Here is a 23,123-nt window from a genome sequence, read left to right as displayed (position 1 = left end):
TAAAATTGCTTCAATAGGCAAAACTGTGTTCCGAGTTACAAACTCACTTACTAAAAGGCTTTAGGGACACAGCAGCACCGGAGGGCAAATGTCTTTCACTTCCATGACTTGATAGTTGTGTGTTCATGTCTCATCATTAGTATATCTGTCTCTCCTTCCTGTTCTGCTTTGTGTCTTCTTAGGTAATTATGGAGTTCACACGGTGACCTTAATGTCCGTGATGGAGACATGTGACCAGGAGAACTGCTCATTCACTGCACCAGCTTCAAACAAAGGTCTGTAGAAAGGACTCCAGTTCAGATGCACCTGATCCCTCCGGTTTTATTTAGTGTTACTGCCACTCAGAGAGTTCCATGGTAGAAAACAAATAGAAGAATAAATGATAGAAGAACCAAGAACATTCAAACAAGAGAAAGGATTTCTTATGTGTCATTTGGAACACCCACTTGGTGCCTTCTGTTATTTGTATCTTTGAGAATTTAGCAAACTTACCCTGTTGCATGCCCTACTAAAAATTCTATTACCGTATGGCAAACCATACTAGATGAGTCTCCTTTTGAAATCAGAGCCTTTAACACCAAAGCCTTGCTAGCATCCTGGACCTGCCATTCTCTAGCTAGATGTCTTGCATACGTTATGCAAAAATCATGGATTTTGTTCAGATCTCTTGAAAAAAGAGAATATGAGTGACTGAATGAAAGTTTCCCTGCCTTCACAGGAGGATGGAACCATACTATGAAAATATTTTTATATTAAATTGTTCTCTGAGGGTGTGGCAGATGTCTAGAAACTGGGGCACATGTTCCATGAACTGTAGAAGAAAGTAGTGCTTTGTTTCTTGAGGTGGCAAAGGTACACGGAGGGAGTGTGTCTTAAAATATTTTCAGAGTCGTCATATTTAATAGGAGCAGATTTAGCAGGAGTAAATGCATTGTGTCTGTGGAGAGGGAAATTGGGTGTAGGCAAGGTAAGCTAAGAGTGAAGCGTGATGTAGGGAAGGAGAATTTTATCAGCCTTCCTCACGTATCACGGAGACTCTTAATTTAATTATCCACTGAAGCGATCAAGTGTGCTGTCTTACTCCAGATAGTAGAATTTGGAATCACATCACACTTTGATTGATCTGGCTTAGCTATTGAGCCTTAAATACCCATCTTATAGTCTTATAATTGGGAGTTTGGGTTTTCCTAAATGAAACCATGTTATTTGTTTTTATATGTGCCTGCCCACTAGTGGACTGAGACTTCACACACTGTGCAGTGAATGGATTAGGAATTTTTGACCAGACAACCTCTAGGTTTTGGGAACCTCTCTGTTCTAAAGTGCTGTGAGCTTCAAGATTTCTTTATGGCTGTTGGCTCTGTCAAGCCATATGTTTATTTCCTCTCATGTCATTCTCATGTTTGATAAGTTCTAAAAATAAGTTAGAGAAATCTGACTAGCTACCTTTTTTTTTGCATAGCTCTTGACCCAAGAGTAGTCATAAATTTTTTAAAAGAAAAAAATGCAGTGGCAACTGTGTGTGGCTCTTAGAGCCCAAGATACTTGTCATCTGGGTCTTATCATAAATAATTCTAGCATCCGCTTTAGAAATGTCCATTAAAAGTGCTGGAAGTACTGTGTGGAGCAGTAACGGAGGAATTAAAACATACATGTCAGGGCCCTATTTTGTGCAGTTGTTCAGCCACATAGAAATCTGTGTTAAATAAACTGTCATTAAGATCATATCTTTTCATTGTTTCTCAAAGTATATAATGAAATTATGTAACAAAGCCCCCTTACCAGAGCTCAGATACATCGCGTCTGCCTCACCTCGTTTGAGGTGAGTCTACACCCACAATGGCTTCTTCTGATCTCTGTCTGCCCACACTGTCCCTTCAAGGATCCACTTTAGTGTCTTAGCATCAAAGTCCGTTGTTAGCAGTTTGCAGGATCAGTGTCAGTCTCAAATTCATCTCTCCTCATGCCGCTCCCCTCTTCTCATCATCTGTGATTTCATTTTTTTCTTGTTTGGTACTGGATTGAACTCATGATCACGTGCTTGCAAGGCAGGCGCTTATGCCACAGAGCGAAATCCCTGGCCCTGGGATTTCTTTTTTTTTTTTTTTTTTTTTTTTTTTGTCTTTTTCGTTTTTATCGGTACCAGGGATCGAACTCACGACCACCTGCTTGCAAGGCAGGCGCTTATGCCGCTGAGCTAAATCCCCAGCCCCTGTGATTTCATTTTTTAAAAAAAATCACAAAGAGCTATTTTGAAATTTTGGATATAGTTTAGATCTGGATAAAATTAAATATCTTTCTGGCCACTTTGGTCTGTTGATCTCCAGTCCCTTTTTCTGTCTTTTCAATTCAATATTATTTTTCCTGAGCAGAGCCTAAAAATCAGTGTTAAAATTTTAGGGATTTTTAAAAAAATTTAACAAACAGTTTAGCAGCATGATTCCAAATATAATTGCCTTATACTTCCATTCATCTTCTACCTTTCAATATTATTTTCAAATTAATTGTCTTTATTTTAAAGCAGATGTAACATTATGGATTCTCTACACTTGGATTTAACCAACTATGGATTGAAAATATTCATGAAAAAACTGTGTCTATACTGAACACACGGCCTTTTCTCTTGTCATGACTCCCTAAACAATATGGTATAACAGCTACTCATATAATCCTTGCACTGCATTAGGTATTATAAGTAGGCTAGAGATGGTTTAAAATATATGAACATATATAAGTTATATGCAAATACCATACCACATTATTAAAGAGACTTGAACATCTGTGGAATTTGGTATTTATGCAGCTGCTGGAACTGATACCCACCCGTGGATGCCACAGGGTGGCTGCACTTCGTGATTTTTAAGAGCAAAATTGCTTTGCCAGTAAGCTGACAGCAAGCTAGTACTTAGTCTTGCAGAGTTTATAAAGAGGCCAAACTGCTTGGCTCAGAGGAACACATAAGTCAGTGACGCTCACCCACAGCCCGACACCCATGATCTCCTCAGCCACAGTGAGGTACCTGCCAGGATCCTCCCCCAGGAGATCTGCCAACTTGTACAAAAGCGTGGCACACCCCAGCATGGTTGGCTGCCCAGCTTCGTGAAATTTGATAAATATTAGGCTTTGTGCAGTTGGCCAAGCAGTGTTATGGTTCAACCAGACATTCAATTATAATTATTCCATAGATTATTACTAATTGTGACATTTAAGTCTTAGCATTTTAGAAAACAAAGTATTTCTGTGAAATAGAACAGCTTGATGATAATAACATTCATAGTAACAAAACTTCATGCCTTCCTTTCTTCCTTCCTTCCTTCCTTCCTTTCTTCCTTCCTTCCTTCCTTCTGTTTTCATTCAGTCTTTCATAGAGCAGTATTTCTGGATTCCTTACTCTGGGCCAACCTCACAGTAGTTGTCAAAGACACTGTGAGTTGAAAAAGCAAACATGACCCAGGCTTGCGTGTAACTCGGAAAACATTGGGAGAAGAGCAGCAAGTTGTAAAATCAGGCAGGTACTACAAACGGTGTTGTGACTGATAATCATGAGACAGCCTGACTGTTGGTAGGTTAGATAGAGAGAGCTTTCTAGGGGAGATTATTTACACTGAAACTTAGAGAGTAAGAAGGAGCCAATCAGGTCAAGAAGAGGGAGAGCGTGCTGGGCTCAGGGCAAAGAAACAAGGCCCTGCAGCTGGACAAAGGAGCTGGACAAAGCTACCGTTTAGGGGCTGTGCTAAGCACACTGTGTTGCATTTAATCTTTGCAACACTCTGTGAAACAGAGATACTACTAATGGTCCTCATATTTTAGGTAAAAACACTGACAATGCCAAGACCTTCCTTGCATAATATGCCAGGACCACACAGCTTGTGAACTGATAGAGCTTTGATTCCAAAGCGTATGCTTTAATCTTCAGTCTTACTGCCTCTTAGTTAAGAGAATAATTGCTATCTTACTTCTTCCTAACAAAAAAGTTGAGATTATTAAAACTTTGCCTGTCACATTGTCTTTCACTGAGTGTGTTTCAGTTGATTTTCTTTAAGCATGTTGTCTACTAAAGCAATTTCCTGAATATAATATTTATCAACTGGACTAGGTTTTGCTCCCTACCCCTTTGCCCAGGAATTTTGTGGAGGAGGATACAGTACGTGTGGTTGTTACTAGAGAGGTACAGTGGCATCTAGTGGGTAGAGGCCACGAACGCCAACCATCCTGCATTGTGGAGCACCACTCACAGCAAAGAATCATCCAGCTTAAAGTAATATCATTAAGGCCAAGAAATCGTTCAGTGTGGATTACTGGTTTGTAACTCAGAATGCAAACTCTTATAAAAAGGCTTCCCATGAAAACTCCCACAATACTATTATGCATGTAACATACAAAAACACAAATTCTCACTTTGTCTTTGGACTACTTTGGGCAGTTCTTATGCTCCGGCCCATGGCCCCAGAGGGCGAAGTCGCTATCATTTGGGGCTCCCACAGAGCTAGGAATGGGGAGGAAGGGGAAGGCGGAGAAGATTTTGCAAGGAAAGCTGCTGAAGTCTAGGAAAGCAAAGATTCCAGCTGGGTAGTGAGGAGCTTCAGGGCTGGTGGAGTGTGTGTCAGTGGAGGTGTGGCGGTCTCTTTTGGGAGCCGCAGATGGTGGCAGTAGCTTTTCACAAATAGGTTTTATTCCTACATTGGCCTTTAGAATTCAGAAATGCCTGTGTTAATTTATTATTTTCTTTCTCTGCTCTTTGTGTTCTTGACATGGCAAGTGTTAAAATTCCCTTCATTGAATGTTCTTTGGATTTGGTCTTCTGGCCTTTGCTTCCTTTAAATTTTGTCTGCATATATTTGGCTGTGAGGGTAGAGTAAAAGCTAAAACCTGGTGTTTGTTGTACAGCATGTGTCACTTAGATTTAAAAATAACTTTTCTATGTGGAAGACCAGGATTAAATTTTAATTTGCAAACCCCAGTGTGCATTTGTGAAGGCCTTAGTTTGTTACCTTGTGGACAGCAGGTCCACATTACAAAAGGCCCAGACATACACAGTGGCATAATGACAAGCCTCGCGGTGACGAGGGTACAGAGCCGCCAGCTCCTAGGGAAGGTCTGTGGATGCAGGTGAGGTCATTGTCCCAGCAGCAGAAAGTGCACGTGATTAAACTGGCAACCAACTGCGATTGAGGAAAGAAAAAAAAAAAAATCAGCCTATTATTTCGTTTACTGAAGACCTTTTCTCATTCCCGGACAAAAATATTCACTTTAAACAAACAAACGAAAAAAAAAACCCTCCAAGCTGATTTTTCTAGAAAAGCAAGGCTTTTGGTGGAGACGCTTTACAAAATATAATCAAAATTATTTTGTAAGTAAAAGCCATTTGACTGTACGGAAGAAAGGAGGAAGTTCCCAGATGTTTAACATTTATGAGTAATTCAAATTTAATGTTTTGGTGCTTTACTCTAATAGAGAAGATTGATGAATACCAGAAACCAAGTCAGCCTAATGCACTGCACAGTTTTGCTTCCCACGGGGTGCCCAGTGTTTTTCAAATGTTTTTCCTGGTTAAAATTGTTTAAATCAGTGTTTCCATAATGGATAGATTATAATTAAATCATAATACTAACAAACAAGGAGTTTGCAATTCTACTCAGACTTTTCAAATGAATCTCAGCGATAATCTATTGCTTTCTCAGAAACCATAAACACTGAGGAATTCTTACGTCAGAAAAAATGGGATCAGTAAAAGACTTTTATTCAAAAATGCCCAGTGTTCTTTTTAATTATAGACTAATGCTTAAGAGGAAAGGGAACTATTTCTGAACCAGTGTTATATTTTTATTCCTTTCCTCATACAGAACATTTTTATACTGTGAATTGAGAAAAAATATTTTATTTTACTAATAGCTGAAAATGAGTTACTCAATATGTGATTTGTTACTTGTGTTAAAACTGTAACTTGTCATAAGACTTAATAGCCATTTATTAATAATACTAGCAGTTACGGTAGCTAGTTTGTTGAGCCCTAACTGTAGTGCGTGCAAAGCACTGCCCTGAGTTCTTTACCCACACCTGTTAAGGTTTTTTCCTTCTCTCTACACTGAATGTCTGTTTTCACCAATTCTTCCTTTGTTTGTAAACAGCCATACTCGCACTTCCGTTGTAGCTACCTCTGATTATGTCCTCAGCTGGCCACCGCTGGCTGGACCTGTGTTCTTGCACCTGAAATCTCTCCTTTGTTCTCTCTTTTCTGCAAACACTTGTAGGCTCTAAGTGAACATTCTCCTGCATTTTATTGTCACCCCAACTAATATCCATTTCCTGCCTTTTATCTTCCTGCAGAACATTCTGGGCTTCACTCTCCCCTTCAGCTTCCCGATGAAGCATTTCTCCACTGATCCCTCCTCCTCCCTGCTCCTGATGACCTGCCTGTGAAATCTGGTGAACTTTGCTCTCTCCTTGTTGCCTTTGACTCTTCTGTAATTTGACCTTTTGCGATCCTTCCGGATGCTTTCTCTAAAACTCACTTTTTCCTGTAATTTGAATCGCGGTATTCTTCTGGCTTTCTTGTCTCCTCTGAGCTTTTAAAAAGTGTTTTCTCATCTTTTCAACCTACTCACGTAAAAAACTGTCTCAGATCCTTTCCTGGTCTTCATCTTCACACCCGCTCTCCAGTTCCTCCTCCTACACTGTCGGTTTTGTGGTTCTAGTGGGACCTCCCATTCCCATCACCCCTGCATGATTTTTAATGTTGCCCTGAGTTTTCATTCATCCCTCCCTGCTCTCTGCCGTTCCCCTGGTGAAGCCTCCACGTAGCGCATCACGCCTGACTTACTGCAGCTGCCTCCTAAGTGGAATTCCTCCCTCCAGAGTTCGCTCCTTAATTCATTCTATTTGTCACCGTTAGGCTACTTGTCAGGATTCACTGATCTGAGTATTTGCTGGCCTGCCCCCAACTCAAGATTTCTATGATGCTTCGGTGCTTACCCAGTGAAATCCAAACTCCCCAAAGCTTCACAGAGAGCTCCCCGTGGATAATTCCATCTCCATCTTCCACCCCGTCCTGGGTACTTAGGTGCACAGTCCTGTGTACCTAAGTCCTGTGCACAGGTGTATTTGCTGTTCATCCTACAAGCATATATCCATCTTCCCAGGTGAAATGCCTCTCTACTCAGGTCTTACTTCACTGACAGTTCACTCAGGGTCTTCATTAATTATCAGGACTTCACTCACATTATTCATGTTATGGAAGGTCTTCCCACTATTCTGATCGCTTTGTACCATTTCTGTGTTCTTTATTATATGATGCATTGTCTTGTGTTTAACTTCCTACATTTTCACCTACTAAATGGTAAACCACTTTGCCCCTGTTGGATGTTCCCAGTGGCTTTTCATAGCTTTCAAAATGAAGTTTAAAATCTCCCGATAGATCGAATCCACCATGGTCCAGTTCACAGAATTTTCAGGGCTCTCACACTCCTCTACATACAACAACGGCCTGGTTATTTCCTATCCACTGAGGTTTCCCAGACACCCGTGTGCTTCCATGTCAGTTGCTTTCGCCCATTTCATCTCATCTGTCTGGAATATCTTCCCCCTTGGTTTCCCTGGCCATATGTGCCATCTTTTAAAGCTTAACTTAGGTGCCACTGGCCTTCAAGATGCCTGTGCTGCATGCTGTGACATGCTGTACTCTCTTGGTCATGTGCTGACTCACCTTTCCTGGGGACCACAAATTTCCTACAAGCTGGAACATTTTCGTCTTTCTAACTTGGATTCCTAGCACCTAGCTGAGCAGCTGATGGTATAGTGGAATAAACAAGTCAGGGGTGGTAGGGAGAAGGCCAGCTGAGTGTTCAGGCAGCTAAAAGGTGGAATTTATCATGGCCCAGGGACCGACCTTCAGCCTGCAGGCCAGGAGACTCAGCTCTCATATTGAGAGTGGATGCATCTCACCAAGGCAGAATTTTATTAACCAAACTCTCAGGGGCCCTTGCGTATAACCAGCATACCTGTGCACTGATTATTATTGAGCAGTATTCCTGGATTGATGATGCTAGAGTTGGCCTGACATGTGTTTTCTCCCCCAGTTTATGTGCCACACAGAAAGCCAAGCTGACCATATTTTATAGCCAACCTATTTTATTTTGCAGTGACTAATCACCAGAGTTGTATTAGCAGCTCACTTCATAGAAAATAAACATCCTCATTTACAAATTCTTGGAGAAAGAGAAGAATATTTGCTGTCACTATTTTTTCCCCCAATACTAGGGATTGAATCCACCGCCTTCTTACTGACCCACATCTCCAATCCCCTTTTTTAATTTTTTGTTTTAAAACAAGGTCTTACTAAGTTTCCTGTATTGGGCTCCAAATTGCAATCCTCCTGCCTCAGTGTTCCAGAGTGCTGGAATTACAGATGTGCACCGCCACAGCCTGCTTCCCATCATTTCTATGTACTGATCAAACTGGCATTAACTAGCTATGAGTAAACACTTGTGAACTGACCATGCAGTCTCTTGAATAAGGAAATGTAGATCCTACCACTAAATTTGGTACTGCATTGATCGAAAGTCTGGCAAAGTAGCACATAGACACCTTTCCTATGACCACCTTGCTGGAAAGCCAGTTTTCCCTGTTAACATCTGTTTCATTCTCTCACACATTTCTAACCTTTATCTTCTCATTCGCCTTAGCTGTCCTGTTAGAACCCACCCCCATGTGTCGGGACCTAACTAGCACGTCACGCCCAGTTTTGTCCACCACTCTGTCTGCCTGTCCTGTCTGTTCTGCTGCTCTGACTGTCCCCACCACCATCCTTTCCTCTTGTCTGTTGCTCCTCCCTCCTACTTCCTAAATCTGAGCGTGCCTTGGGCTCAGCTCAAAGGGAAGTGATCAAACGCAGATTCTGCAGCTGTCCTCGAGGCAGCATTTTAAGTTTGTTCAATCTTCCTTGCCAGGTGTGGCCTGGCATGCTTAAAAAGGACAATCCTAAGTAAAATAAAAAGATCAGGATCCCTCATCCTTATGCTGATAAAGTCAGTTCAGAAAGGAGAAATCAGCCTTTGCATAACAATGTGCTAAACATGTTGTTGGTCACAGAGACAAAGTTAGATGGACTCTGCCTTTTCTAATTCCAGTAATTGTTTATATGTTCACATGTTAGCCTGCCGAATGTAGCTATATCATCCCTAAATTTGGTACTCCTTTAACTAGTCCTTTAGCTAGTAACCAAACAAAATAAAACAAACAAACCCCAAATCCTTTCTATTCACTTATTAGTATTGGGAAACTCTGGTTCTCCATATCCATTTTAGTATAAATTTTTCACGATTTTAAGCAGTTAGGAAACCATGTTTTAAATTTAATATGGCTTTAAACAGAATTAGTCCAGCCTAGGGGCTTTTCTGTCATGTGCATCCTTTTCTCCCTTCCCATTATGTATGTCTTCTCCTCCGTTCCCATTTCTCCCTGCGCAGAATTTTCTCATACATGAACTGTGCTGCTCTTATGGGTAGCTCCAATGTATTCATAAGAAAAAACTAGCAACTTAACCAAAATAATTAAAGGCTAAGGGCTGTGGAGTTTTAAGCACTTATGGTATGTATCCCTAGCCCTGCTCTTTATTTGCATAACTTAAACCTAATCTTTGAACAGCTCACTGAATGTTGAATCTTCACCTGGCCCTCTCATTTCCTAGATGAGGGTGTTGAGGGTCCCTAAAGTGCTCCAGGCCCAGTCCTGGAACAGAGCAGGATTGTCCTGTTTCCTGTTCACACTCTTTCCTCAGCAAGGCTTGCCTCGGGGTGAATTTTTAGAGGTTTTATCGCCATTTCCTCCCACCCTAGTGCACCTTCTTTTGCATGGTCCTTTTCACCTTGTCATTTTCCACCTTTGGAAGAAAATACGTATGTATTTCAGGACATTCAGTGTGTGACTTTATCAGTGTGTGTCAATCACGTACCACATGTGAAATAGACCTCATGTAGTTTCCAAAGACCGTGTCATGGTACCGTTAAAAGTAGCTCTTCAGGAGTGGGTCGTGGGATATTGGTTAAACATGGGTCTGCCATGCTGTCTGATCCATGTGTCTTTGCAGCCGATGAAGAGTACGAGGACGGGATCGAGCGGATGTGTGACACTCTCCTTATGTGCATTGTCACCGTGCTGAACCAGGGCCTCAGGAACGGCGGTGGCGTGGGGGATGTGCTGCGAAGACCATCGAAAGATGTAAGCTCTGAGAAAAGGATTTTTTTTGCAAGAAGCACATAATTCTTTTTTGGTAACCTTTCTTAGCAGTATTTATAAAATGGCTTTGGTTTTCAGGGTAATTCTAGAGATCTGTTTTGGTCCTCATCAGGACCTGGGAAGTTTATCTCTGTAATCCCATGGAAAAGTTATTGGAATTCTAGCAAGTGAATCCAATCTACCACTTGCAGTGCAGCCCCCAGAGAAAATAAAGCTGCTGACACATATATAATTATGGGCAGCCGAGGGGTCCTGAGTCCAGCCAAGGTGAAGGTTCATCGGAACAAAGAGCTCGACCGAGGGTCCAACCTGGATTTTATGAATTCGTGAAGAAGGGAGTGTCTTGAGTATGAGTGACTGTTAGAAGGGCAGGAGATAAGTGAGTGCTGTGAGCTGGGCTGGGCAGGACACCTGAAAGCACCTCTACAGTATGCAGAGAGACGCACATGCAGAAAGACTAATCTCCTAACACAACCGGGGTAGCATTTAATGTGTAGGCCGCAGTGCTTCAGCTCTGATGTGCAAACTTCTCCACCCTGGGAAGTCATAGCCTCTCATCTCGAGGCAGTGGACAGCCCTGGAATGGTGCGTCTACATCCTGCCCTGCTCAACCATGTTTTGATGGGAGTCATGCTACAGGCAGCAGCGACTGTGTCACCCAGCTTCAAAGATTACACCTCAGCACCTCAGCCAGCCCTGTACACATTGCTTAGGGCCATTTGACAGGAAAAGGAAAAGGCTTAGCCAGCTCTGTGTGTGGAGATAGGGCCGGGTTTTAGCCAAAATGGAGATAATTGCTCTTTGTTCAAGAAGAGTCTTCTAGGTGGTCCTTCACAGGTAATATATTCATTAAAGTATAGCAGTAATTGTTAAGACCAATTAATTGTGTACTAGGATTACGTAGAAATAGCTCACGTCCTGAACATCTATGTGTGCGAGGAGAGTTACTAAATGTTTCCAAGTCTGAACCATGCATTGAATTACAGCAACAAAATCATAGCAACAGACTTTGTATAGGTGTGAGTGTTACATAAACAACAGCAGCTTTATTGCCTCCTGTTTATCCGATTTCTCAGGCATGAAGACTTACGGTTTGCTTCTGCGTAGGACTAACCTCATTACTCATCCATGATGAATATAAACTTTGAACAAATTCCAACAGAAGTCATACGTTAAAATGGCAAAATAAAAAAAGTTTCTCAATAATTGTAAAATATAAGTTGCTAGGTGGGAGCTTTTAAAGGCCACTGGCCTATTGTATATGGTTGTCAAATTATTTAGCTTCCTAAGCTCAGGTTCCTGCTATTAAACAACTGGATTACATGATCACCAGTGTGTATTTTAGTTGGGTTCATCAGGTAGAAATATAAGCATGAGTTGTGTGGTCAGTACTTGACCTTGCAATGCTCAGGACAAATCCTGCATCAGAAACTGACCAACCATCAGGTCCTCCTCAGCATGCTAATCTCTGATCTTTGGAATTAGTATTTAGGTGCCTGTGCTGTAGTCTAGGAGAAAGGCCCACTATGCCAAATGTATTTGGAGAATGACACAAAAAAGGAGTTTATAAACAAAGGTGAGTCCTCTAATGAGGAAAAAAGGTCAGCATTGGAGAAATGTAGGGTCCTGGGAGCCGTACTTAAACTAAAGCTTAAAAATGGATTTTATTGTCCTAGCTGGGGATATTATTTATGTTTATTTAGCAAACATTTATCAAAATATTCTTAATGCTTCAGAATGTGTTAAATCAACATATTTTAAAAGTGTGTATGGTTTACAGTTTTATTTATTTTTTTAATTTCAGGAGCCCTTGTTTGCTGCCCGAGTGGTTTATGACCTTCTTTTCTTTTTCATTGTGATCATTATTGTTCTTAACTTGATTTTTGGTGTCATCATTGATACTTTCGCCGATCTTAGAAGTGAAAAACAGAAAAAGGAAGAAATTCTCAAGACAACCTGCTTCATCTGCGGTAAGTGTTCTCCAGATGCTAAACTAGTAGATAAATAAACTGCTTAGCAGGAAGGGGGGAATAAAATGATTTTTATTTGTCATGCTTTCAGAAAAAAGTGTTCCAAGATAAAGGCTGGATAAAATTCAGATTATGTAACTGAGTACTACACTGGAATTCTCTGCTTCCATAAATAGATAGAAGAATTGCTTCCCAAAGATATCCTGTCATAATTTCTGTAGTTTATATGATTCTGTGATTATAGGATGTGATGCAAAAGACCAAGGAGCAAACAGGTTTTTAAGCACAATTACATATTGATTATACAACAAGTTGTTATTCTATTTTGCTAGACTATGAATCCAAAGATGCTTTTCTTTTTAGCAGTTTGACCTTTTCCTCGCTGACATCACTGTTTTCGGGTTCTGGCCTGGACTTTCTCCCATTTTAAATCAATCCCCCCACCAGCTACACACGCATCCCTCTCTCCCCTCCTCTCCAGCGTCTCAGACCTACCTGGACGTCTCTTTGTTACTGTCATTCTGCTTGGACTCCCCCTGTTCGCTTTCTGTCATTCATTCTGTCATTCCCTTTTTCTCTGATCACTAATTCTGGTCTGATCACTCTTCCCTCTCCAGTTTTCCACATTGGGCTGAAAAATTTATTTGACAAAAGTCACAAAATAATCATCAGACTTCATCATGATGTTTTCAGTCTAGAAACTTCATGCCAGTTTCTAGAACTTTTGTTCCTGAATCATCTTTTGGGGGTTGCCTTCTTCCCCCCCATGGCTCTTCCCAACCTTTCTTTCATTCGACCTACTATTAGAGGTGTACCCAGGAATTGTGCCCAATGGTATGCTGCACCCCAGGGAAACCTGTGTGAGCTAGGCATGCCCTGTTTCAGGGTGCTCGTAATTTATTGTGACAGACAAATACACTGAAAAGCATTGCTGTCTTGTGTGCCAAGGAAAATGACTGAGAAGCTTCCAGAGAGTTGCATGCACACTGATGAGGGACAGTTCTTCAAAAAGTTGGAAAAGCTTCTGAGAAGACACGAAGCTGGAGCCAGTTGTCAAAGGTGACGGGGGTAGCCAGATCAAAGCAGGTGGTGACAGCACAGTCAGGGTGAGCAAAGGCACGGAGCAAATGGCGCTGCCTGTCTTCATGTCCTGTGAGCAGTGCAGTGTCACTGAGTGTGAATTCAGAGTGAGATGTGCCATGAGGAGACCTTGGCCAGATCGTGCCTGGCCTCTTAGGTTGGGCAGTTTGGGCTTCATCCCACTGACTCTAGCGCGTGGCGAACCCGGAGAGATTTGTAAGGAGAAAGGGTACAGGGTCTAATTTTTGTTTTAGAGCCCAGCTATGGTGGGTGAGTCCTTTATCTGGGGACAGTCCTAGAGAAAGAATAACAACACAAGAAATAATCGCCACTATTCAAGTGACAAAAAAAAGTAGTGAAAGCCTGATTCAGGATGATTATTGGCATCAGTATTAAGGATGGAAGGCAAAGTCAAGAGATACTTAGATGATTAGCATTTTAGGATCGTGATGGTTAGGAGATGAAAGACAGCTTAAGTACTTGGGTGGATGATAATGTCAGCAGGTATTAAGAACAGATTGAAAAACCATTGTAGGTAGACATATGCTGGGTTTAGCCTGGGGAGTGCTGAGCTTGAGGCACGCAATGAACACAGGCTCATGTGTGAGTCTGAGCCTCAGAGGGTGTCTCTATACTGAGGTGGTGACCATGAAACCCTTGGTCTTTGTATAGTAGTAAAATCTGGAATGCAGGGAAGGTGGCCAAGTGAAAAGAGGAGCTGATGGGGTACAAATGGGCAGTACCAGCTTTAAGAGTTAGGAGAAGAAAAGGCTCACACACCAAGATACAGAGAGCACCAAGTAGAATGATATAAAGGGATCCAGGAGTGTGCGACATCAGAAAGTGACAAGAGAAAACTTGGGAGAGAAGGGAATTAAGAGCCAAGTCTTCCAAAGAAAGGAAGGCTAATACCATGAACCAAAAAAGCCTTTAAGGTTCTCGCTTAGGAAGCTTTGGTATTTTAGGTAGAACAGATTGCGTAGTTGCTAGCTAAGTATTGGCTAGAAGGAAATTGAGACAGAGGAGTCTTCTGAGTTTGTGTCTAGGTTAGGTGGAGGAAGACAAGAGTGAGATACAGTGAAGGAAGATGTTTCAGGAAGAGAGAAGCATGCCCAGGCCCCCAGAAGACCCTCTTTCAATTTTAGGAGAGAAATGAACACACTGTTTTTATGAAGAAGTGAATTAAGTCCTATCTAATTTGTCTCCTGTCTCTATGAAATCTGTTCCTACCTCCATGTTTTCCACAGTAGGTTGGGTCCCTCCTTCTCTCTGTCCAGTCTCCGCAGATCCATTACCCATCCAAAAGGCCACCCTTCCTTTCTGCTCTGTCCTTGACCGTCCTATGTGTCACCTGTCTTGGGACCATGTGCTACTCTTGTATCATTGTCATGAAAAGCTTTAAAAATTATTTGTGGAATGCTTGCTATAAGTGGCTTTTTATTTATTTATTTTTAATTTATCCTGAAAAACAAGTACTGTGTATTGTGTATATTGCTACTGCTTTATAAATGTGGGAACCGAGATGCATCTGACTGGTCAGCCGTGCAACCAGGATTCAGGCCCAAGTTCCTTCAGAAACTCCCTGAGCTATGTGATTCTTCAGTGTCAAGGTCAAGGTGAACTAGAGGACAAGCAACCCTGGGGACCGACAGGTTGACAGGTGGAGCCATGTAGGGGAGAACCATTGAGTGGAAGGGCGAGTCCCACAGAGGACAATACAGAGTGTCTTTGGGAACCTTTCCTTGTGATGCTGCTCCACGTAAGCTGTGATCTTCATGATCATAATCCCTGTGATGCAGGTGCACTGCCTCTAAAAAGGCTTTTTTTGGAGGAACCAAAAGGATGAAAGCTTCGTTCTATGACATAATCCCATCCCTCATGCGATAGTGACAAAACACATAGAACATTTAATGCATCACTCATCATGAGCCCCCATACCCTGTGTCTTCCCTTCTCCGGCAAAGTTCTCTCTGGTTTTTCAGAGTTATGCAAAAGCTGATGACAGTAAACTCCTTAAAACATCACCGTAACCCTCCCTGCCAAATTTAAAATGTTCTTCTCCAATTCCACTGTTAATCTGCTCACCTTTTATTCTACCTCTGATTGCTCTTGTCTTTGGCTCCAACACAACTGTAGGAGTCTTATCCCTTCTCCCCCAGCTCCTCCAAAGAGACCTTGTTTCGGTCATTGACATTTTCTTTCTTCTCTTCATCCACCTCCTTATTAATCCTGCTAAACAGATTCTTTCTAAATAACGTACATGCCAGCCTCAGACCCTTCCCAGGCTTACCTCCTGTTTTCATTTTGCTCACAGGCTCACCTTGCTGGCAGCCATGTCTAAAGCCAGTGCATCCTGTCTCTCTGGCCTCCTGTTCTGGCCAGCTCAGTATTCTCACTTGCTTAGTGCAATTCACGATATCCTATTCTGCCTTCAGTCGCCTGGGCTGGGAACTGCACCACCATCTTTTGCATCACCTTTTTCTTTCAGATGTTCCTGCCACCATGGGCTAAGAGAACAAACGTCCAATGTCACACTCACATCCATCTGTGCAGTGCCACAGCCACGCTTGGGATTCTCAGGCCTGCCTGGACTCCCATCCCCAAATGACCTGCCCAATGCTGCCAGATTAATGTTTCCATGTTGAATTCATCATTCAAGGCTGCACGGTGTAAATCTCCAACACTTCAAATCATTTTCCTGGCACGCAAGGGGCTTCACACTCTGTCCCGACCCCATAGTTACTTTGCATTTATTGTTTTAACCATTTATATCTCACATGCCAGCTCACCCGTATCACTCACTTTTAACTTCCTAGACTCTGTGTGCTCAGGAGGGAGAGAATGGTCCACTTGAAACCCTCAGCTCCCAAACTTGAGCTCCTGTGCTCTCCTGGACAACTTGTTCTAATGCCAGTATTCCATGGAGCCTTCCCTGACCCTGCTACCCAGAGCACACGTGTCTGCTCCTAGATTGAGTCTCCACTCAAAAGCCATCAGAATGTAGTGTAGATACCAGAGCTTTGAACTTAAAGCTCTTTGTGGTTTGTGCCAAAAATATCATCTTGTCTTAATTTTCGACAGTTCTCAGTTAACTATATGAAAGGAACTGCCATTCCCCCGTGAGGTTATCTACCTACCTTCATGGCAAGGGAACATGGGCTTTGGAGTCAGAAATACTTTTCTTTAAATACTGACTGATTGTTCCACTAACTAGAGAAGATAACTTAAGAAATTTATTGAATTATTCTGAGTTGATTCCCTCACATCCTTAAAGATCACTTTGCTTTATTATAATTATGATGGTGTATTTAGATATCCTTATAAATTGTCAGCATCAATAGGTGCTCAATAAAAATTAAATACCTTTTATTACCATTCATTTTTTTTCCACTTGCCAATAATTGAGTTCCAAGGGAGGTTTTTTTTTTTCAATGCTTTGTATTTCTTTGAAACTTTTCAGAGTATACTTAATAAGAATCCATTTGCCTCCTTTATGTTTCCTTGGCAGATTTTATACTTTAGAATATAAGTTGTCTGTTTCCTCTACCATAGTATGGGTTAATTGATAATAGGAACCTTTTTATGACCTTATTACCTTACAAGCAGTGGGTATTTGTATTGAGTTCTAGGAAATTCTATTTTAATATTTCTTCTTCTTCTTTTTCTTCTTCTCCTTCTTCTTCTTCCTCTTCTCTCTCTCTCTCTCTCTCTCTCTCTCTCTCTCTCTCTCTCTCTCTGTATCTCTCCATTTCTTCCTCTCTCTGTCTCTGTCTTTATCTCTTTCTTGGTTACTAGCTCAACTGAGATACAGTTCACATACTTTATAAGTCATTTAATGCATATAATTTAGTGGCTTTAAACATGTGTGTAGTTACATGTAAATCACTGTAGTTAATTTTAGAGCCTTCTCGTTTCCCTTCCTTCTGAGGAAATACCCTCTGCAGTCCTCACCCCCGCCCCTAGCCTCCTCTCCTCTTGCCCCAGACAATCACTGGTCCATCTTCTGCTTCTGTCCATCTGCCTGTTTGGAACATTTCATACAAGTGGAATCAAAATACCTGATCTTTTGTGACAGACTCTTTTCACTAAGTGTAATCTCTTCAAGATTCATGTTTTACCATGTATCAGAACAATATTTCATTGCAAAAGGATAGTATTTCATTGTATGACTACCATATTTTTTATTTCTCTTCATCCAATGTTGGACGTTTAGGTGGTTTCTCCTTTTGGCTATCATGACTAATGCTACAGTGAACATTCATGTGCAGATTTTTGTGTGAATGCATATTTTTATTGCTTTTTTGTGTATACGTAGCAGTGAAATATGCTGAGTCAGATGGCAACTATATTTAACCTTATTAGGAAATGCCAAACTTTTTCCAAAGTAACTGCACTATTTTCCATTTCTACCAGCAGTGTGTGAGGGTTTCAGTTTTTCCACATCCTTACCCATACTTGTCATGATCTGGTTTTTATTATAGCTATCTTAGTGGGACTGTAATTTATTAGTGAAATACTCTTAATTCGTTCAGTCTCTGTTTTGTTGAGTATCAGACATACTATTCTAAACTATTGGGACCACTGGTTAAGAAAAGAGACAGATGTATCCGCCCAGGAGGATTTTATGTTCCACTGGGAGATGAGACACATATTGAGTAATAAATTTTCATCTAAGTCTCTGTGCAAAATGAAATTTCTTTCCTCAGTGCTGATTAGCAAGCAGGCTGTATTTGTACTGTTTACCTAATCGAGACCCAGTATAACTGAACAACTTTTGTTTGGCTGTCTTCACTCTGTCAGAGGATAATAAAAATTGTAGAAAAGGGTCAGGGATATAGCACAGCGGCACTGCCTGGCAAGCACAAAGTCCTGAGTTCAAGTCCTGGTACAAAAACGGTAGAAAAGAAAAAGGGCAAGGTGATGAAGCATGTCAGCAAAAAGAAAGGAACCGACTGTGTGTTTAAATAAAGTGCGCTCAAGTTAAGGCACACTGAGTGTTCAGGAAAACCTTGAAGATGAATGTGTCACAAAAGATTAGCAAGAAGAGTTTTGTGTCTGAAAGAAACAACCTGTCCAGAGCCCCCAGCTCAGGATTCTCTCTGTCCAACGACCAGCAAAGGACCAGCCAGGCTGCATAGGAACGAGCAGAGGAGAGAGAAGCAGGAGACAAGGGTAGTGATACAAAGGTCCAACACAGGATTTAGCAAATAAACGTTGCATGAGACACACTTACATTGAAAGAGTTCATCGTTTATCTGAACATGATTAGCAGCCCTACTTGTGGGTCAGTGCCGGGACTTTGGCCTTTACACTGGATCTTCAAAGGATCCCTCTGGCTGCCATGCTGGGAATGGGTGATAGAGGACAGAGCTGGCCTCAGGTGGGTGGGAGGCTGGTGCAGTGGTCCACATGAAGAATGGGAGTGTCTCAGGCCACAGTGGCAATAGCTGAAGTGGTAAGAAGTGGACAGATGCTGCGTATGTTTTGATGGTAGAGCCAAAGCATCTCTGCATGGATTAGATGTGGTGTGTGAGGGGGCAGAGAGGCTTTTGGATCAGATACCTACCTGAGAAAGGTGGATGGAATGGTTGCTGGGGAAAATACTGGATTTATTTTGGGCATGCTGAACTATTGCTAAATCGTTGAAGATGAGGCATAGCCATCAGGCAGCTGAATTTTCTTGGGTTTTCCATAAAGATTTCCAGTAACGTAAGTTTAAGAGCCACCCCTTTGTTGGAGACACATTTTTTTAATTTATTGTGCTCTGCGTCTTACTATTTAAAGGATCTTCTACACGCCTCATTGGCCTTTGAAAAAAGTGCTTTGGGAAGAAAGAGTAGCCGGGATTGGAATCAATTGCCTGGTTTCTTCTACAGTATCTGAGCTGCAAAGCCAGAGTCTATCCCATTCTACTTGGCATTAGAATTTATTTTTCCATCGTTGGTTTTCCTCACGTCCATTCATTTCCTTCCACCCACTCTCCAACTTCGACAGACAAGGATATGACTACTCTGATGCTTGCTTCGGAGTATCGTTCCAGAGGCTGAAAAAATGTGCCCTGGACATTGAACAGACCACTCGCTTCCTTACGTGCCCAGAGCATGATGGTCTGGAGGGCCAGAATAGTGCAGGTCCGTCGCCCTGCTAGCCCGGATGTTCATGTGGCTTTCTCTGATGACAACTGGATTGGAAGAGATGGCTCTTAGCTGCCTTCCCTCTTTTAACCTGGCTTGAGTAAAATGAATTTCTTTTTCCTGTCTTGATTAGCAAGGATGGCTTTTCACACACCATCTCTTTTCCTTTCCCTCTTAGACTTGTGGTCCAATTTAATTTGACAGTTATGATATGGCTATATTTAAAATTACCTGCAAATTTTATGTCTATAATAGGAACATGCATTTCCAGGGGCTCAAAATGGGCGGGGGAAATAAACATTAGCTGAGAAGCAATCTATAAACTGTGGCCTTACCTCTAGAGATCTTTATCTTGTGCCCAGTGTTGTTTTTAATCATAACATTTTAAATTGCCATAGTCTTTCATAAAGCATTTTTTTCATAAGAATGGTTATGTTTTGTTTTTATGCTAAGAAGTAAATGCTGATAAGATGACAAATTTCATATGGTGTATTCCCTGTGTTTTGCAGGACTTGAAAGGGACAAGTTTGACAATAAAACAGTTTCATTTGAGGAGCACATTAAGTCAGAGCACAATATGTGGCATTATTTGTACTTTATCGTCCTGGTGAAAGTTAAAGACCCAACAGAATACACTGGACCTGAGAGTTATGTGGCTCAAATGATTGTGGTGAGTGACCAGTGTTTTAATCTGTGACCATACTGTATTTTGTATGTTTTCACCCTCTCTTCCCTATCCTCTTCCTAGCATGCAAAGACATTAGCAGGTAGTGTGGTTGTTTTTGAACTTTTAAATCGGCTTGTCAGTCATTGAAGAACCTCCATATTGCCTAAGTCACTGCTTGGTGCCCAGTAGGTTTCTTGATTATTCAATTAAGTCTAACTCAGTGCACAGATGATACCTTCTGAGGGATTCTCCAGGCACTGAACAGCACCTTCTCGGCGATGTCTGTCTCCTTCTGACTTTGTACCTTCCATCACGGCTGATCTCCCAATGCCCAAAATCTAGAACTTTCCCATGAACAGAAGAGTGGCACTGCAAGAAATTCCTCAAACTTTAGAAATCAAGAGTTTAATAAATTAAGTTGTGCATGGGAAGTGGATGATGCTCAACCCTAACATGAGTGCTGAGCTTCCTGGCACTGGACACTTTGGGTTGACTGACCAGCGCTGGTAATGGATTTGCATTGATCTTGCCACAGCTAGGTGCTAATATCTCCTCGTTAAGATAAGCCCGAGGATGTTGTTGCCCATGGCTTGAATTTTCTTCTATCTCATAGAAAATTAAAGCTAACTAGCCTAGAGGGAAGTTTTAAGTTGCAACTGTAGTGAATCTAGATGCACATTTAGTAAATATAATTGCATTTGTATAAATTCTTGTTAATACAGATTATCGGATTTTTTTTTCTCAAAAAGTCATCCTAAAAAATGTGTTAACTATCCAAGAAAAGAGGCCTCAGAGGAGACAGGATCCTTCTCTGCTGCTGCTTATGGGTAGTATTTAGCATCCATGCCAAAAGGTCAGGAGACAGAAGCTAACAGAAAGGTTCCCTTTCCCCTGAGAGCTTATTAGCTACTTAGGGAGCACAGACACAACAGCAGGAGCAACCAAAAATATGTTTGGAGGGTGACAGATGGATAAGCACAGGTTAACACAGTGATAACTGATCTTCTGATCAATATTGATGTATTCCAAGAGATCTCCGTGTAAATTGAATTTTTCAGGCTGTTCATAACTGATTTTTATGAGACTGTAAGTTGTTTTCTCTGTATTGTGTATTTGACGTGAGTAGAACCTGGCCTTATTTCTTTTTTCTGTCTTTCCTCTTTTGCCCTCTCTCTTTTCAAAATCATGATCTGTGGGTAGGGACAATCATTCTCAAGATAATCTTATCGGTATGCATATGGTTTACACATTCTTATCTCCTTTGGGTTTCTTGTTTGTTTTATTTTGTTTTGCTACCAGGAATCAAACTCAGGACCTTGCACTTGCCAGGCAGACACTTGTGCTGCTGAGCTCTCTCCCCAGCCCAGTCATTTGTGAGAAACATTTCATTTCTGCTTGCTGGGGGAGGAGGACCAAGTCATACGTAGAACGTGACCTCACATTGCTATATTTTATCAAAGTTTGAGTAAAGCAGATTGATATATATTGATTAGGTTCCTGTTTTCTTTGGGGCTTTGTGAAGATTCTGATACAGTCTCTGTCTACTGAAGAACTTAGAGCTTCATAATAGAGGAAGTGAAATTTTAAAGAATCAAAGGTAGAATATACCAAGTTTCTTCAGGGGTTGGACAAATGAAAATCTATGAAGGTCTAAAGAGGTAGAGTGGCGAGCAACTGGGAAGGGAACTAATGGAAGGGGGGCTGGTGGAGAATGCACCAGGTAGAGGAGGATGGGTGCAAATGTGGTGTGTCTGCTGTGTAAGAGAGTTCCTAAATGAAGAAGCAGCCTAAACAACGATACAGAAGTGGGACACTCAGACCCTTAGGGAATTGTTACTTGCCCAGTTACAGTGGGACTTAGTTCACTTCTAAGGCAGCTCTGAGTGATAAGGGGGAAACTTAGATTGCACTTTAGAGTAGTAAATACCAGCATTTAGGGGCTATTTCATTATCAGTGAGAAGCCCCTGAAGGTTGTGGCTGAGGGAATAGTGAGATCTAGAGCTACATCAGGCAGTGGCGTGCAAGCTGATTCAGAGAGGGAAAGTTGACATCAGAGATGATACAAAGCAATCGATGAGATTGTAGAGGGCACATGAGAGAACCTGGGGAAATATAAGGAAGCCAAAGAGCTCACAGCCTCTGTGAGCCTGGTCGCTGGGAGGAATGTACTGAGTCAGTGTCAGAAGGGCTTTTTGTTAGGAAGAGCGACTGGTCCAAGAAGATGACTTGTGGACTTTGAAGTGAGACTAGAGACGGAGAATCAAAGTGCGTTATATGCAGCTAGGAAAATGCCACAATGAAGCCTGGTGTTCTGTACAATCAGTGTGTCCTAGGTAGCAAAAAGAATCATGGGACCACAGGAACACTGATGTGGCAACAGCGTGAGTTGGAGGTAGAGAAAAGGAACCACGTTCTCCCATGTGTTTTGTTTGGTGGTCTCGGACCTTAGCGGAACCCAGGAACCTGCCTGGGCCTCTGCATTCTCATCCAAAGCGCAGAAACTGCTGCGTCTCTCACAGGAAAGTTGTGAGCTGAGTGTCACGTCAAAACTCTCTGAGAGTACAGAGTTAGTAAGTGACAGCTGTCACTGTACCTCTCTGCACAGAATGGTTGGAGCTACCAAACTGGAGAATGATGGGGAGAGAGGGGAACGGCATAAAGAGAGAAGAGAGAGGCCAGGACAGTACGTGGGGGTTCCCTTATAGGAGAAGAAGAAAGACAAACAAAATAGGGAGAAGGGAGCACAAGAGAGATGGAAGAAGGAAAACCAGAGAGGGAAGTTGGTCAAAAATCAAGCGGTGAGAATTTCAGTGTCAAAGTTCAGCATGATCAGTTGCAAAGACGGCAGACACAAGTGGCGAATCAAAGCCTCCCTGCGATATAGAAACTGCCAAGAGGCTTTTTCCCATAAGAGAAGAATGCTGTTAAATTTTGACCCATCTTTAGCCTTCACATTGAAAGCAGCATTTTACCGGCACTTGTGCTTGAATCTTTAAGTGTCCAAGTACTTATCCATGTTGTGCCCATCCTCCTCCATC

General features: G+C 41.8%; 1 protein-coding gene across 3 annotated transcripts in view; it reads left to right on the top strand.

Moving 5' to 3' along the window:
• Positions 1-23,123, top strand: part of Itpr2 (inositol 1,4,5-trisphosphate receptor type 2) — a 424,566-nt gene that overhangs the window by 362,436 nt on the left and 39,007 nt on the right. For all 3 annotated transcript variants that reach the window (XR_010043892.1, XM_063238415.1, XM_063238414.1), the window contains exons 52-55: positions 183-275; positions 10,085-10,215; positions 12,038-12,203; positions 19,927-20,087. Coding sequence is in view for 2 of the 3 variants with exons in the window: in XM_063238415.1 (XP_063094485.1) it covers positions 183-275; positions 10,085-10,215; positions 12,038-12,203; positions 19,927-20,087 (551 nt within the window). In the remaining variant the exon portion in view is untranslated. The remainder of the gene's footprint in view (positions 1-182; positions 276-10,084; positions 10,216-12,037; positions 12,204-19,926; positions 20,088-23,123) is intronic.

This window comes from Cavia porcellus, unplaced genomic scaffold, assembly GCF_034190915.1.
Source record: "Cavia porcellus strain 051 isolate PalLab524CR breed Dunkin Hartley unplaced genomic scaffold, mCavPor4.1 scaffold_27, whole genome shotgun sequence".
NCBI classification, from domain to species: domain Eukaryota; kingdom Metazoa; phylum Chordata; class Mammalia; order Rodentia; family Caviidae; genus Cavia; species Cavia porcellus.
Note: the sequence above shows the minus strand (reverse complement) of the source record. Positions and strands in the feature narration are given on the sequence as shown.